We start from the raw sequence: 13,950 nt of genomic DNA, 5'->3' as shown, positions 1-13,950 counted from the left end.
TCTCTCTGGATGGCAGGAAGGGCAGAATAAGGGCACTTACGGTGGCAGGTTCAAATAAAACCCTTTGTCCAATCTATAGCTATTGTCTAACTGAGGTTTCTGGCCCATACTTGTATTTTGGCTTTTGTTTATATGGGTTTCCACCGCCTGAGTTGGACTTTATGTTTCAAATGACTCAAAGCACAAACTCCACCCAAGTCCTGGAGTTTTGCATGGTTCCCCCTCAATATCTTAAACAAAGAACCCTACCTCTGCCACAGGTGGGAAAGGCAGTGCACATTTGACCTGGAATGAGGCCCAGGTTCACATACCTCAGCAAACCTTTCCACTAATCCAAGCTGAGATTCGGGATTGCCACGAAAAACCTAAAACCCAGTGAGTTTCCCTGCAACGCTCTTTGCTCCACACAGTTCTGCCACGGTGCTAACGGGCCAGGCAGACCACATGGCTTTAGTGATAGGGAGAAATATCCATTAGGGACAAGGGCTGAGAACATAAAACTCATGTCACTTGTGACCTAGTGACCGATCATTTGATGCCGGAGGAAAAGCTGCTGCCCACCCTGTCTCCAGGACTCTTCATGCGGCAATCACAACAAACCAGGTGTTTATCATCACTCGTCAGGGCAGCGCCAAGAGAGCTATTACATTCCGAAACACCCCACAGCAACCTCGGCCTCTTGAGGCTTTGCTGGCTTTGTGCTGCCAGGGGACAAATCCTCTCTCCTAGCACATTCCCCCTGCCAAATTAAACCTGGCTCCAAGGTGAACAAACAAATGGAAGCTCAGAACCCCCTTCCCTTCAGCACTGCACTCGGCAGGTTTCCACAAATCCACTAAGATTGTGCTCGGGTGGTTTTTAAGGCCTTTCCCATGAAGCCTGTGTGGATTTGTTATTTCAGCGCATGCGACGTATAAGACAGGAATGATCTCACTGCATCCTGTCCCTTTAAAGAACATAAGGAAGAAAGCCCCGGTGCTGAAGAGAGGAATATGTTAGAACTTATGGAGAGATTCATAGATTCAAACAGCAGGCCTAGATGGAATTTATCAAAGCAGCATCTTCATGAATGATGCAAGGAAGCCGGGAGAGGTAGTTAGGCTTTTCACTGACGTTGCAATGGGGTGAGACACAGCAGAATATGATTTAGCTGAGCCAAATGTTAATGTTCTAGCATCACCATCAGGAGAGCAAGCTCTACAAAAACAAAACAAAACAAAAAAAACCCACCTTCCCACAACTGAAGGCTGATGGATCTTGATGGTGATGAAAACGCTCCTGCCGTTCTATAAAGATTTTGACTTTGGTAAAAGAAAAAAAAAATCTCACTGTATCAGCTGCCTGACCCCACAAGACTTCTGCCCATTGGGGCTGCATCTGAGCCAAAATCAAACCGGCAAGGTCGGGTGTGGTTGGACCTGAGGACCCTAATCTGCCTCTCCACTCCAGAACTGGTCTGATCTGGGCCCTGCTCAACACCCTGGCACTTGTGCAAGAAGCTCAGGGAGTCAGAGGAAGCTAGAGATTATTCATGGTTCCTAGCAAGTCAGCGGATCTCCTCTCCCTTTCCTCAAATTCAGCTGGCAGAGAAGGAGCCTGGCACTGGCTTTCCAGCAAACAGGATTAAAAATGTTTTTAAAGCAAGATTTTAAGCCTTAAGCATTTCTTTGAAAACATTGGGAGGGGAAGAATTGCCCCTGTGTAAAGCTTATGAAGTTACACGCAAAACCCAGCCTCTCACACTCTGGGCTCTTGCTTCATTTGGAGATTCCCACCCATTGCACAGATGTCAGCCAGTGCCGGACTTTAGCCGGGACAACGATAAACGTTCTGAAACATGCTAAAGATGACACCAAAACATGCTGGATTTCTTCCCTTGCCACCCTCTTAGGGATACATCTGATATTGCATTTATCACAAAAGGCAGCCTCTGAGCCAGTGATAATTCAGGAGACTTCATCCTTTTAGCAACCCACAATAATGAACAATTTGGGTAAATGTGGGTTTTGAGCCTTGGTGGAATTAAGAAAGTGTCATTTCCACATCAATTATTGAAAGGTCACTACATCTCCGCGGCCATAAAACAGCAGCTGTAATGCAGGTTTAAGGATTTTCTTACTACTGGTGAGGATGAGATAAGTCAGACTGGGCCATTCCTGATTGGCATTCGTGCTCACAGGAAATTGGGTAATTAGCGCCTGCCTGATTCTGCGAGCTGCCCTCATTCTCACATTCTGATTGACATCCCCATTACCCTACTCATCTAAATGGCTCTGAGCGATTCTGGAAACTTTCCATTTTAAAAAGCTAAAAGAGGTATTGAGGTGGGGTTTCTATAGCTCATTTTCACTGCCAGTCACTTCTCCCTATAGGCATCTGAGAGATTATTTCACATCAATGGATCCAGGCACGGGGGCTCTGTATCATGCCTCCAGTGTGGCCTGGAGCAAGTCACATAATCTCTTTGTGCCTCAGTTTCCCATTTGTAAAATGGGGATAATAATCCTGTGCATGACTCAGTCTTTACAGGCCGACGCCATTGTCCACATGATATCTTGCATGTCTCCAGGAAGACTTCTTATGTGGATTGGAGCATTCCAAGATGCATTGTTCCCCAAGTGTTTCCTGATCAGGTACTTAACCTGGCGAATTCCTTCCAAAGCTTACTTAGAAACCAAGCAGGCATACAGCCCATATTCTTAACCTCAAGTAGAAAATGATACATATATGTACAAATAGGATGAATAGATATAGTAGACCATAACCTTTACGGAGATATGTTACCTGGCACAGGCAGCACAAAACATATTCCAGTTATGTCATACATACATTTATAAGCACCCCCTCCCCATAAAGCCTTATGGGGTACACCGTCACAAATCCTTCCCTGCCTCCAACAGGAGATGTTCAGATACTACAGCAATCAGACTAGGGCAATAAGTAAGTACCTAGGTAGCTAATCTAAAGCCTAGATTTCAATATATAATCTAGGACTGTACCTCCAATAGATGTATTCAGGGGAACTAATCACAGGTTTCCTTTCCCTTCCCCTGATGGAAATAGCAATAAAACAGTTTGGTTCAAGACCCAGACTGCTATTAAGATGCAGATACAATTCTGAGCCCTGAAGTCTAACTTCCGCAGCACTTTGGTGGAGATCCCAACACCCCTGGATCAGACAAAGCAAGATTTTTCTAATTACGGGCACCTCCAATCTCAGTACCTGAAAACCACATTGGGTTCCTCCCGATTTGCACATCCTCCTCCTCCTCCTCATGTCCAATAGATAGTTCTGGGAGCAGAATTTTACTGGCAATATTCTCTGTGATACACAAGAAGGTGTGGAAACCAGCTCACCCTTCCATAGCCCCACTGAGTTCTACAGGGCTGGTGGTAGAAATGTTTTCTCATGAAACCATGCGGCTATGACCCAGAGTAATTGCAGAAAGCAGGCGAGGGCAGTAACAAAGTGGAAATCTTAATCACTTTTCTAGACAGAGCTGCACTTGACGTGCAGGATGGCACTGGACAGTTTCCAGCTCTCCCAGAACAAAGAGTGAAATACACTCTGTTAACTGACATGTGCCAGGCATGGATGTCTGGGGATGTTCTCAAAGCATTCATAGAAAGGAAGAGATCAAACAGCAGTCCATAATGCCTTGCTTACTTCAGTGGAGGGCAATTCTGTGCAGAATATACTCCTCTGAAAATAAACTGCTCCTATCAAAGTCTAAAAAGTAAACCTGTAGCAAAGTCCTGCCACGACAGGATGTTCCAGGCATAACAATCACTTTTCTTAATATTTTAAAAAAATGAACAAACACACTGAAAAGACAGATGCAGAGACTTTCCTTCCAGGTAATGTTCTGTCCCATGCAGAACTGTGCCAGCTCACTTTTCTAAAGGGGAAGTGGTGGGAGCAACCGGGGCAGCATTCTCAAACAGGATCAGTCTGCTGGAAAAACTTGGGTCATTTACTCCAGTCCTTTCCATGTTGATCTTCAGCAATGGGCTCTCTGTGTCCTTACTAACCACAGGAAGACATTGATCCAGCTCCTTTCCTGGACACCCCTTCTGCCTGCTTTTTGCTCCTTCTCCCGGGATCTGCAGGATTCCTACTGAGCCCTGCCTCCCAGAGCTGCAGCCCCTTTCCCCCCAGCAGGTTCCCAATGCTCCCCTCCCAAGGGGACCCAGGCGGTCACTCCAGGGAAACTCCTCTTCCCTGCACCTTAATGACAGCCCCACTCTTTATAGAGAACTCCTGTCCCCGCCTTAACGGCTTTTAATGAATGAACAGGGTGGGCTGGCCCTAGGCCTCTGCCCGTAAAGAACCAGAACACCCTGTTACAGACGCCAACCAAGGCCATGGAATCTGGCAGAGAAACTGAAAATGGACTGGCTCTGCACAATGCCACCTAATAATCCCTGCCTCAGACGGGCTCCCTAATCCCTTTCTTCAGCTCCTGAAATTTAAATTCCATGCTTAGCAACCACAAAGGATGCAGCTTTAAGAGTGCTAGAGATGAGCACCCTCAGCACCCCAGGGAGATAGAGAGTGCCCAGGGTAGAGAACAATGCACATCCCCAGTATACTGCAGCAGGGACAGAAATACCTCAAGAAATATTTCCCCTCAGAGACAGCCCATGGAAACAGCCCTGACTATTGATGCTAAGATGTGGGAAGCCCTAGCTTGGAGTACATCGGCGCTGTGATTTTTATACCAGTCAGCAAAACAGACAGACTGAGAATGGGCTGACTCCAGACCTCCAACTGCACCTGAAACCTCCTTCCTGGTTAAAACACTAATGAATACAGGAACACATGTAAGAGACTGGGACTCACAAAGGGGATTGAAAATGCTTAGGTGAATGGGCCCCTAGGAGGCCTGCTGGCCTCTGGATGTCATTCTCCTTTCCCACAAAGGGAATGTCACAACATTTCAAAGGCAACAAGAAGAGCTGACACCAAATGGCTCAGGCTTTTGAAATCCTACGTTTTTTGTTGTCTTTAGTGCTACAAACTAGTTTCTCATTCTCAACCAGCAATAGATGCCACTTGTCTATTCCTGGGCAAACCAAATTTGTGACAATCTGCAAAGAAAATGCTTTAACTCGCATTCCCCTGGGTGAATACAGTGTGTGCCACAAGTTAAGTGCCTTTGTTTCTGAGATAAGGGAGGCTGCTGCCGCTCCTGCTGTTCCACAGGGCTGCAATGTCTGGCTGTGTTGAGGAACGTGAATGAAAAAGGCGGGGATGAGCTCTCTTTGGTGACGTTTCCAAAAGCAAAGGGTTTTGAACACATAACTTCAAAGTTCATGAGAAGGGGGAGGGAAGAGATGGCTATCAGGGTGACAGGTTTAACCACATTAAAAGAGTGCCCCTCAGAGACTCCTCCTCCAACTGGCTTTGATCCATTTTTTATCCACATTTCCTTTCATTTCTCTCCTTTTGTTGACACATGACAGGGGAATCGATACTAGAGTGAGTGGAGCTGAGACATGCTCTGGTTTTTAATCCTGTAGCTGAGTCACTTCTGTGAGCAGTCACAAGCCCTGTCTGGGCCCGTTATTAAATACTCCAATTCTTGCCCAAGTAGTTACAAGATTTTTCCAACTCAGGAGACCCTTGACCTTAAACTGACTCACAGGACAGGGGACAAAAGGCCCCTGCTGAAAGTTCAATAAGTTTGAGTAAATCAACTCCAGTTATGATAGGAGGGAATTTTTAAAGCCTTTCCCACCTTCATAAAGTAGATATACTGTTCTGCGTATTCTGACACGGATGCGTAGTTGGCTCAAGAGCTGTGACCCTCAAGAACTGAAGTGGAAGACGAGGCCATTCTGAGTCTCCTGTGTTTGCATTAGGCAATTTTCAATTCCAAATTGAGAGCATTCTAAAAAAGTCAGGGTGAGTCTCCCCCAAGACCCTAACAGTTGCAAACCTTCCTTTCCCCCTTCCCAAACAATAATCACTTGATTAAAAGAGGGAATGCACCCCTCCATACTCTACAGCTGTTACTGTGAATGGATGGGGAGCATTTTTTAAACATAACGTCTTCAGGAGCAGCCAATTAGATGAACAGTAAGAGGCCACCCACCATTTATTTAGAAGACTCTAAAGGTGAAAGTGATATAAACCCTCAAGGTTCAGTGTCTACTTCATCCACGAGCTCCCCAGGATTAGGGAGAAGCTTCCTCTGAAGCAGAGACAAGATACAGTACTAGATGGACCATTGGTCAACTCTAGTACAGTGAGAATGCAATGTTTCTATCAGTCTCCTACTCCCTGGGCAGTGCTGGCACCTATCTGCCTGTGTAGCTTTGTGCTTAAGTTCTTTCGTTTTTAAATGAGGGGTCACTGTTTCCAATTTTGCCTTTTGCTGGAAACTCTGAGGCTGGAGGAACCTAGTCCCAAAGGACCGGTAGAGCTCAAATCAATGTCAGACACGTGTCCTGGCTGACTAGACTTTGCTGCACTGTAGAGAAATAGAGCTAACAGATTTACCAAGTGGGAAAGGAGTGGGGAGAGGGAGAGAGAACACACTTCAGATGAAAAAGTTCATCCATTTAAAATAATTAATAAATGATGAATGGCATAAATTACCATGAGATGTGTTAGGATATGTTGCAGAGACTTCTACTGATGCCTGTGGCTGATTTTAAAGCCACCCATTATTAAGCCCCTATAAATTGAAGTGTGTAAATCATGTGTGGCTGTCTCTAGAATAGGTTAGAACACAGCTTAAATACTTCATTAGGGAAAAGACAATTTCTGTATTCAAGTAGTAATGATGTCTTTATAATCTTCCTTCAGACTGTTACCGTTATAATTCAATGACACGAGACATTCTAGAGAAGCTAAAATAATTGCTAACTGAACCTGCATCTCCACACAACCACTGTAAGATACTACAAACTAGGATGGATAATTCCTTCAGTGACCATGCCTCTTCTCTACCTGGAGCACTGATAAAATGCTAAGGAATGACAGACACAGCAATTTGGGGTGAGGCGGAACAACTAACTTCCTTGTCATAGACAAGGGCCATGAATGTGAACAAGCTCAGTAAAGACAATTCATTTCCATACATGTATACCGATCCTCCCAAACATGGCAGAACACCGGAAGGGAGACAGGAGGCAGTGGGATTAGTATAATGGGTGGGTCTGGCAAAACCCGGATGTGAGAAATAAATGGGATTTCTCTGGACCACTTGATGATACTGATGGTTGTGTTTGGTAGGGTGTATAAGGAACTAACACATTCCAGAGAATTCCTCCAGTAGCCTTAGAATCATAGAATATCAGGGTGGGAAGTGACCTCAGGAGGTCATCTAGTCCAACCCCCTGCACAATCCCCAACTAAATCATCCCAGCCAGGGTTTTGTCAAGCCTGACCTTAAAAACCTCTAAGGATGGAGATTCCACCACCTCCTTATAGGGTGACCAGACAGCAAATGTGAAAAATCGGGACAGAGGGTGGGGGGTAATAGGAGCCTATATAAGAAAAACACCCAAAAATCGGGACTATCCCTATAAAATCAGGACATCTGGTCACCCTACCTCCCTAGGTAACCCATTCCAGTGCTTCACCACCCATCTAGTGAAAAAGTTTTTCCTAATATCCAATCTAAACTTCCCCCACTGCAACTTGAGACCATTACTCCTTGTTCTGTCATCAGGTACCACTGAGAACAGTCTAGCTCCATCCTCTTTGGAACCCCCTTTCAGGTAGTTGAAAGCAGCTATCAAATCCCCCCTCATTCTTCTCTTCTGCAGACTAAATAATCCCAGTTCCCTCAGCCTCTCCTCATAAATCATGTGCTCCAGTCCCCTAATCATTTCTGTTGCCCTCCGCTGGACTCTTTCCAATTTTTCCACATCCTTCTTGTAGTGTGGGGCCCAAAACTGGACACAGTACTCCAGATGAGGCCTCACTAATGCCATTCTTTGTGTCTTCCCCTCCCCTGCCCCACAATCAACATTCAGGTCCCAAATAATTAACAAGGAACTCCCACGAATGATGAACCAGTGGCAAAGGCTTCCTAGTAGGTGTTACTTCCTGAATGCTTAAGTCATGTGATGTGGCAAACTGCTGGAGATATATGGGTCAAGCCCTCAGCTGATGTAAATCTGTGTCACTCCACTGACCCCAGTATTGAACTTCAGTGGAGTTATTCTGATTCACAGCAGCTCTTGGTTCTGTGCATGTCACAAGTTTGTAATAGAAGGCAGCACATATTTCATACTCCCATTGCTTTGGGAATGGCATGTTTCTGGTGAAAAGTAAAGTGTACTTTTGAACATGCCTAGGAAAGGGATGAATGATGGGAATAGAAGTAACTGTCTACGGTATAGCCTATATACTACAATCCAGAACATAACGTCTCTAAACCCAGGACACAATATGATGGACTCTGTAGGCCTGACTCTTCACTCACACAAGTTGTACACCAGCATAATGCCATGGATTTAAACTGCGTGAGGGGAGAGTTGGGCCCTGTACCAAACCTGCCGACTAACACTACAATGGGGCCGAGGGCACTGTTATCTGGGAGTTGCTATGGATATCTACAAGAGAAATGCCTTTATCATCTAATATCTGTAGCATTCAGTTTGTGTTGAGCTTATCACCCCGGCCAAGCCAGTAGCCCATTATTTCTTTACTTTGAGACAGTAACACCTGTTCAACCCCCTGGTAGCCAATGAAGTCAGGGAGATGGCAGGATGATCATGTAACCTGAGAGCTTCAGTCTGTCTCAGTTCAGGTGACAGAACTCCCACCTCCACTTTGCATTCCTGTCATTGTGACCTCAGCATTAAAAAGCAGGAAACTCACAGAAAGACCAGCACACAGAAGCAGAGGAGGAAATAACTGAAATCTAGTTAGACTTTAAAGCGTGGACTATGCAATCTAATTACAACTTTTTCTCTCAGGTCAAATTTTGTATCCGTCTGGGCTGCCTTCCCCCTCCTCTTCCCCCTGCACAAGTAGCAGCCTGGTAAGAGCTGTAGGAAAACAAGGAAGATGAGAGGTGCAAGCACTCCTTTACCTTTACATGCCCCTGCAGCTCCCAGGTGATAGATCCCTGCTAACACACGCCAAATGGCAGTCTGCTCATCCACCATGATTCCCAAAGTCTCCATAGCAGCTTGAAGCTGGGCAAATGCCACAGAAGCCTTCTGCTTCTCTTCAGTCTAAAAGGAGGGAAAAGAAACAACAAGAGAAACGTAATTGTCTCTAAAGCTAGAGCAGGGGATTCTTGAAAACACAAATACTCAGTCTCAACCTTGGTGGGAAATTAAAAAGGGCACCAAGATGCCAAGAGAGGAAATGGTGGAAAATTACTAGCGATGCTCGAAAATTTCCCAGCCAAACATTTTTCCTTCAGAAAATGTCCTAACTGTAGCTTTTCATGGGAACGTGATGTTTTGGAGAAAATTTTGTTCTGGGACAAAAAAAATTGAAAAAAAGCATTTTGATAAGGTTGAGAGATAGCATTTTGATTTTTCACTTTGAAATGACTTTCCATTTCAAAATTTATTTGATAAATATTATAAACTATAAAATAAATATTTTAAAAGTTAGAATTGGAACAAAACATTTCAATTTTATCTAAACAAAATGTATCAATTGATCCAAAAAGAAATTTGGGGGACATTTTGAATTGTTTTTATTTCATTCTGAATCAGAATGAAAACCAGTTTCAACGTGGAGATTCCGAGTTTTGACAAGCCCTAAAGATCACAATTAGCCTGGTATGTGTAGAGATGCCATCCGAGTAAACCTGCCCTGGTGCCGAAGGAGCTTGCGCTGATTCTCCTTCCCAGGCTGAAGGAGGTCTCATGAGCCCAGCACTTTGCCTGCTAATGCGAGTGCACATTTAGTCATGCCTTGGGCTGTCACGTCGCATTCAGTTCAGGAGGTACAGGCAGGAACGGTGGCAACCCCAGGGCAATTCCTGCTGAGTTGGATTTTATTGTCATTTTGGTCTTCACCTCAGCCTGGCTCTGCTGCCAAACACAGTGCAAACTGGGCAGGAGAGTTTGACTGGAACTTTGCCGCAAGCACCAAGCTCAGCATGTTAGTGATTCCCCCTAGAGTATGAACATGTCTATGCAGATTCAAGCTGGCACCTCGAACACTAGGCGTGTAGTAGAGGCCCTGGTAGCACTGGGCTGGCTGGCTTCACTGCTGCACTGTCAGTTTGCTAATGTTCAGAGCATGGGAAAGCACATGCAGCATGTTTTGTGGGGAGGCATTGCCAAAAATTCCCATCTGCCTTGGAGAGGGCTGTGCTGCACAGTTCAGTTCTGAATCTGAATGCCAGCCCCCCACCAAAGACCAGGACGGTCCTCCGCCGGGGTTTCCTGCAGTCCATCACAGCGGGAGAGTGAGAAAACAGTTACAAGTGTCAGATCCAGATCTGGACTCCAAAATGCACTTCTGCTGCTCAAGGGAATGGAGCTCTAGGGTCTTTATCCTTGCGCTTCTCTACTCAGTCCTCCAGCCAGCAGCACTCATAGCTGTGCTAAGACAGTGCCTGGGACTGGCCAGATGCCTTTGAACCCAGCACCATTACCTCTTTAATACAGGAATCTTCATCACTGTTATTAGACCCTTCAGAATCCAACTACTCTCCTTATATGCAGCTAATCCTACCTATGCTCTTCACAGAGACAGAAAGTACAGTACCACTCTTTTTTTAAAGGCTCCTGGTTGCTGTACATGAATTAAAAAGCATAGATTTAATTTTGAGAGGTGCTAAGAACCCACTGACGTCAGTGAGAGGTGTGGGTATCCTTGAGGAAAAATCCTGAAGATGGGAAAATGATCACTTTGCTTTATCAGCGTGTTTCTTGGGCCACCCTGCAGAATGAGAGAATTCTATTCTAGGAATGTTTACAGAACACTACACAAACACTTCGTTCACAGCAAGGCCGGGTGTAAATCTACCCCGCCATGCACTAACCAGCGACCCCTTCAGCTGTGCACTACCAGTTCCCTAGTGCGCGTCTCCCATTTCAAAGCCGGGTAGATCAGAGGGCACCATGGAACTTTTCGTGTGGGGCTGCAGGGTCCCCAGGGACACTGCGTGGGGTAGGTTTACACCCCAGCTTGCTGTGAACTAAGGGTATGGCTACACTTGGAACTGGGGGGGCGATTCCCCGCTCAAGAAGACATAGTCGCACTAAAAGTAGCGTGTAGCCGACATGGCATGAGCAGCAGGAAGGGCGAGCCACCCCGAGTCCCTGCCTGGGGTCTCAGACGGGTACGTCCTCATGGCAGCCAGCCCGTCCCACAGCTTGCATAGCCACGGCTATACTCTACTTGCTGTTGCTTTTTGTTGTCATGCTCACAGAACTAAAAGTTAGTGATTGCTGAGAGGTACGCAATCGTGACTTGATTACGGTTGTGATGGGCAAACAAAATAACGTCCCAACCAGTAATATACATACTTGGGGCTAGATTTCACAAGAGGGACTGAGCTGCCTAACTGCCCCCTTAGGTGTCACTGGCATTCACAAAACCACCTCTCAGCTGCCACCTAACCCTATAGGCACCTAAATTCTCTAGGTGCTTAAGTTTCCACCAGTGAAATCTTGTAGGCACCTGTTTCTGCCAGTGGGCATGTGCAAAGGCACCTAAATTCTGACACCACTGACCTGCTCACCACCTAGTGTGGGTCTAAGCCCCAGCCAGATTCACAAGTGAGGCATTCTCCTAGCTATCTCATTGTGGGGCCGGGTGCCATATGCATGCTGCAAGCTCACCTAACCAGCACTCCTGGAGGAGGCGGTGCTGCAGCTGCTTCTCTTATACCCAATAGCCCAGTGGTGAAGGTACTCACCTGGGGTGAGGGCGGCGGGTTCAAATCCCCACTCTGCTTTATTCAAAGCAGAAACTTGCACCAGGTCGCTCACTTCCCAGCTGAGTGCCCTAACCTCTGGTCTGCTGGGTCTAAGGCGGCATCACCCCCACCACCATCTGACCTGGCCGGGGCACCTATCTCCAGGCCTGGCTCACAATGATGGGACTTGAAGCAGAAATTAATTCAGGGAAGTTCAACAGCCTGTGATACACAGAAGGGCCGACTGCATAATCACAGTGGTCCCTTCTGGCCTTAAAAGCTCTGAATCTACAAAAAAAATCATTGACTCTTCTCAGCACAGTATCTGCAACTGGGATTTGCAGAGAAGTGAAAATTATTATGATTAGTTACACAATTATTATTAGTTAAATATATGTGGTCCCCAATTCCAGTGCTACAAAAATTATCATTTTAATGCACAATTAGTCACGGATTTTAATTAAATGTTTTGTGTAATTGTATTAAACCCTGTATTTAGGAGGGTTGGTTACTGATTTAATGATTTAATCAACTGATTTATATTTTCATACAATTTATATAATTCTGTACGTTGCCACAGCAATTTGGACTTTAACCATCGGTCTTCTCTCTTCTTGCCAAATATTCCAGCCTGCTGTTAAATTAAGTCAGCTAAATTGCTTCAGCCTACCCAGCAGCCCGAACTACATCCTTATCCGTTCATTTCCAATATACTATTTGCCCTGTAGATCTTAGTGTCAGTAATATTTCCATGATGTGATATTAACAAATAAAACAAACCTGAATTCCTTTCCCCTGTTCTAGGAGTTAAATCTAAGCAGGAGCTTTATATGTCATGAACTGGGAAATGGACAAATGTCAGAGCCACAAGGAAAGTTATATTTTTATTTTTCTGATGTGATGAATGGCAAAAAATCAGGTGCCCCAAATCCGCACTGTGATGAAAAACAGAGACTGCCACAGAGGCACAATGTGAGCTGCATTCAATGCCCAGAACAGGGAGGAGGGACTGTTCGACTGTTCTCATTCTAACGCCGTCACCAGGTTATTCTGGCTCTTTCTCCAAATAATAGAATCTACTGAGGATATAAATCTTGGTTGCCAGTGAAAGATTGAGTGAGTAAGTTCCCAATGCAGATTAGAGAAGCATATAAATGAATGGTGGGCTGGCTTCTTGCAGAAATGAAACAAATAGAAGAGACACTATCTATACACACACTTCCAGGGAAAGTTCATTCCAAATATTAGCAGCGTAGGACCAGATCAAAATAATAAAATGGCACAAAATCTGAGCACCGGCATACGACGGGGCCAGCATTGCTGTATGGGGAACCCTATTTTATATCCCTGGCTTCAGGACTGTCCACCGTCCAAGAAGTCAGCCATGCAGTCCTCAGGGACCGGCAGAGGCTGAGAAAGCCATTTAGAAGGGAAACAGGAACAACTTCCACCCCTCCTCTAGTCACTTCTTGCCCATGAGGTGGTGAGATCCCCCGATGGATGCAGCAGGCAGTGTTCGCATGCAACTGAATGGCCACGCTCCAGCCCCTGCCATCCACAACAAAAAACTAAATCCCAATGACCCAGGAGAAGCACGGACTGGATTCCCTGCAAGGGCCATTTCCAATGGCAGCAGGCAAATGGGTTTCAAGTGGAAAATTTTGGGAAAACAGGAGTCAGAGTTGGGCCGAGGGTCAATACCAGGTATCAGGGTCTGTGCTCAGGTTCCAGAGGTTGATCAGGGATCAGAATCCAAGTCAGAGCTCCAGGAACAGAGAAGGGCCGTCATGGCAGCTAGCTAGGGAACCATGTTATTGCCTACATACTTTCTGGTCCACCCCATGAGCTGATATAGGATCAAGGAGCCAATCAGGGATCGCTAAAGCAACTGTCAGTCAGATCACCCAAGGTGGTGCAACCTCGGTGGATTATGGGTCGCAGGGAGTGACCAGGTTACAGGGGTGGCCATATGGGGCTGTTCATTGCCAGGGAGCCCTGCAGGCCTGGGTTTAAATCCCACCAATCCTTGCAGCAGCAGAAAGGCTGCCTGGGCTATCTTTTCCCCCATAGCAGCCTCCACACTGTCATCTTTGTTTCT

At 45.8% G+C, this 13,950-nt stretch overlaps 1 protein-coding gene across 1 annotated transcript in view; it reads right to left on the bottom strand.

Moving 5' to 3' along the window:
• Positions 1 to 13,950, bottom strand: part of MYO18B (myosin XVIIIB) — a 186,471-nt gene that overhangs the window by 143,115 nt on the left and 29,406 nt on the right. The window contains exon 11 of the mRNA XM_065417569.1: positions 9,054 to 9,198. Within this exon, the coding sequence (XP_065273641.1) occupies positions 9,054 to 9,198 (145 nt within the window). The remainder of the gene's footprint in view (positions 1 to 9,053; positions 9,199 to 13,950) is intronic.

This window comes from Emys orbicularis, chromosome 16 (genome assembly GCF_028017835.1).
Source record: "Emys orbicularis isolate rEmyOrb1 chromosome 16, rEmyOrb1.hap1, whole genome shotgun sequence".
NCBI classification, from domain to species: domain Eukaryota; kingdom Metazoa; phylum Chordata; order Testudines; family Emydidae; genus Emys; species Emys orbicularis.
This window is presented reverse-complemented; position numbering and strand designations above follow the sequence as displayed.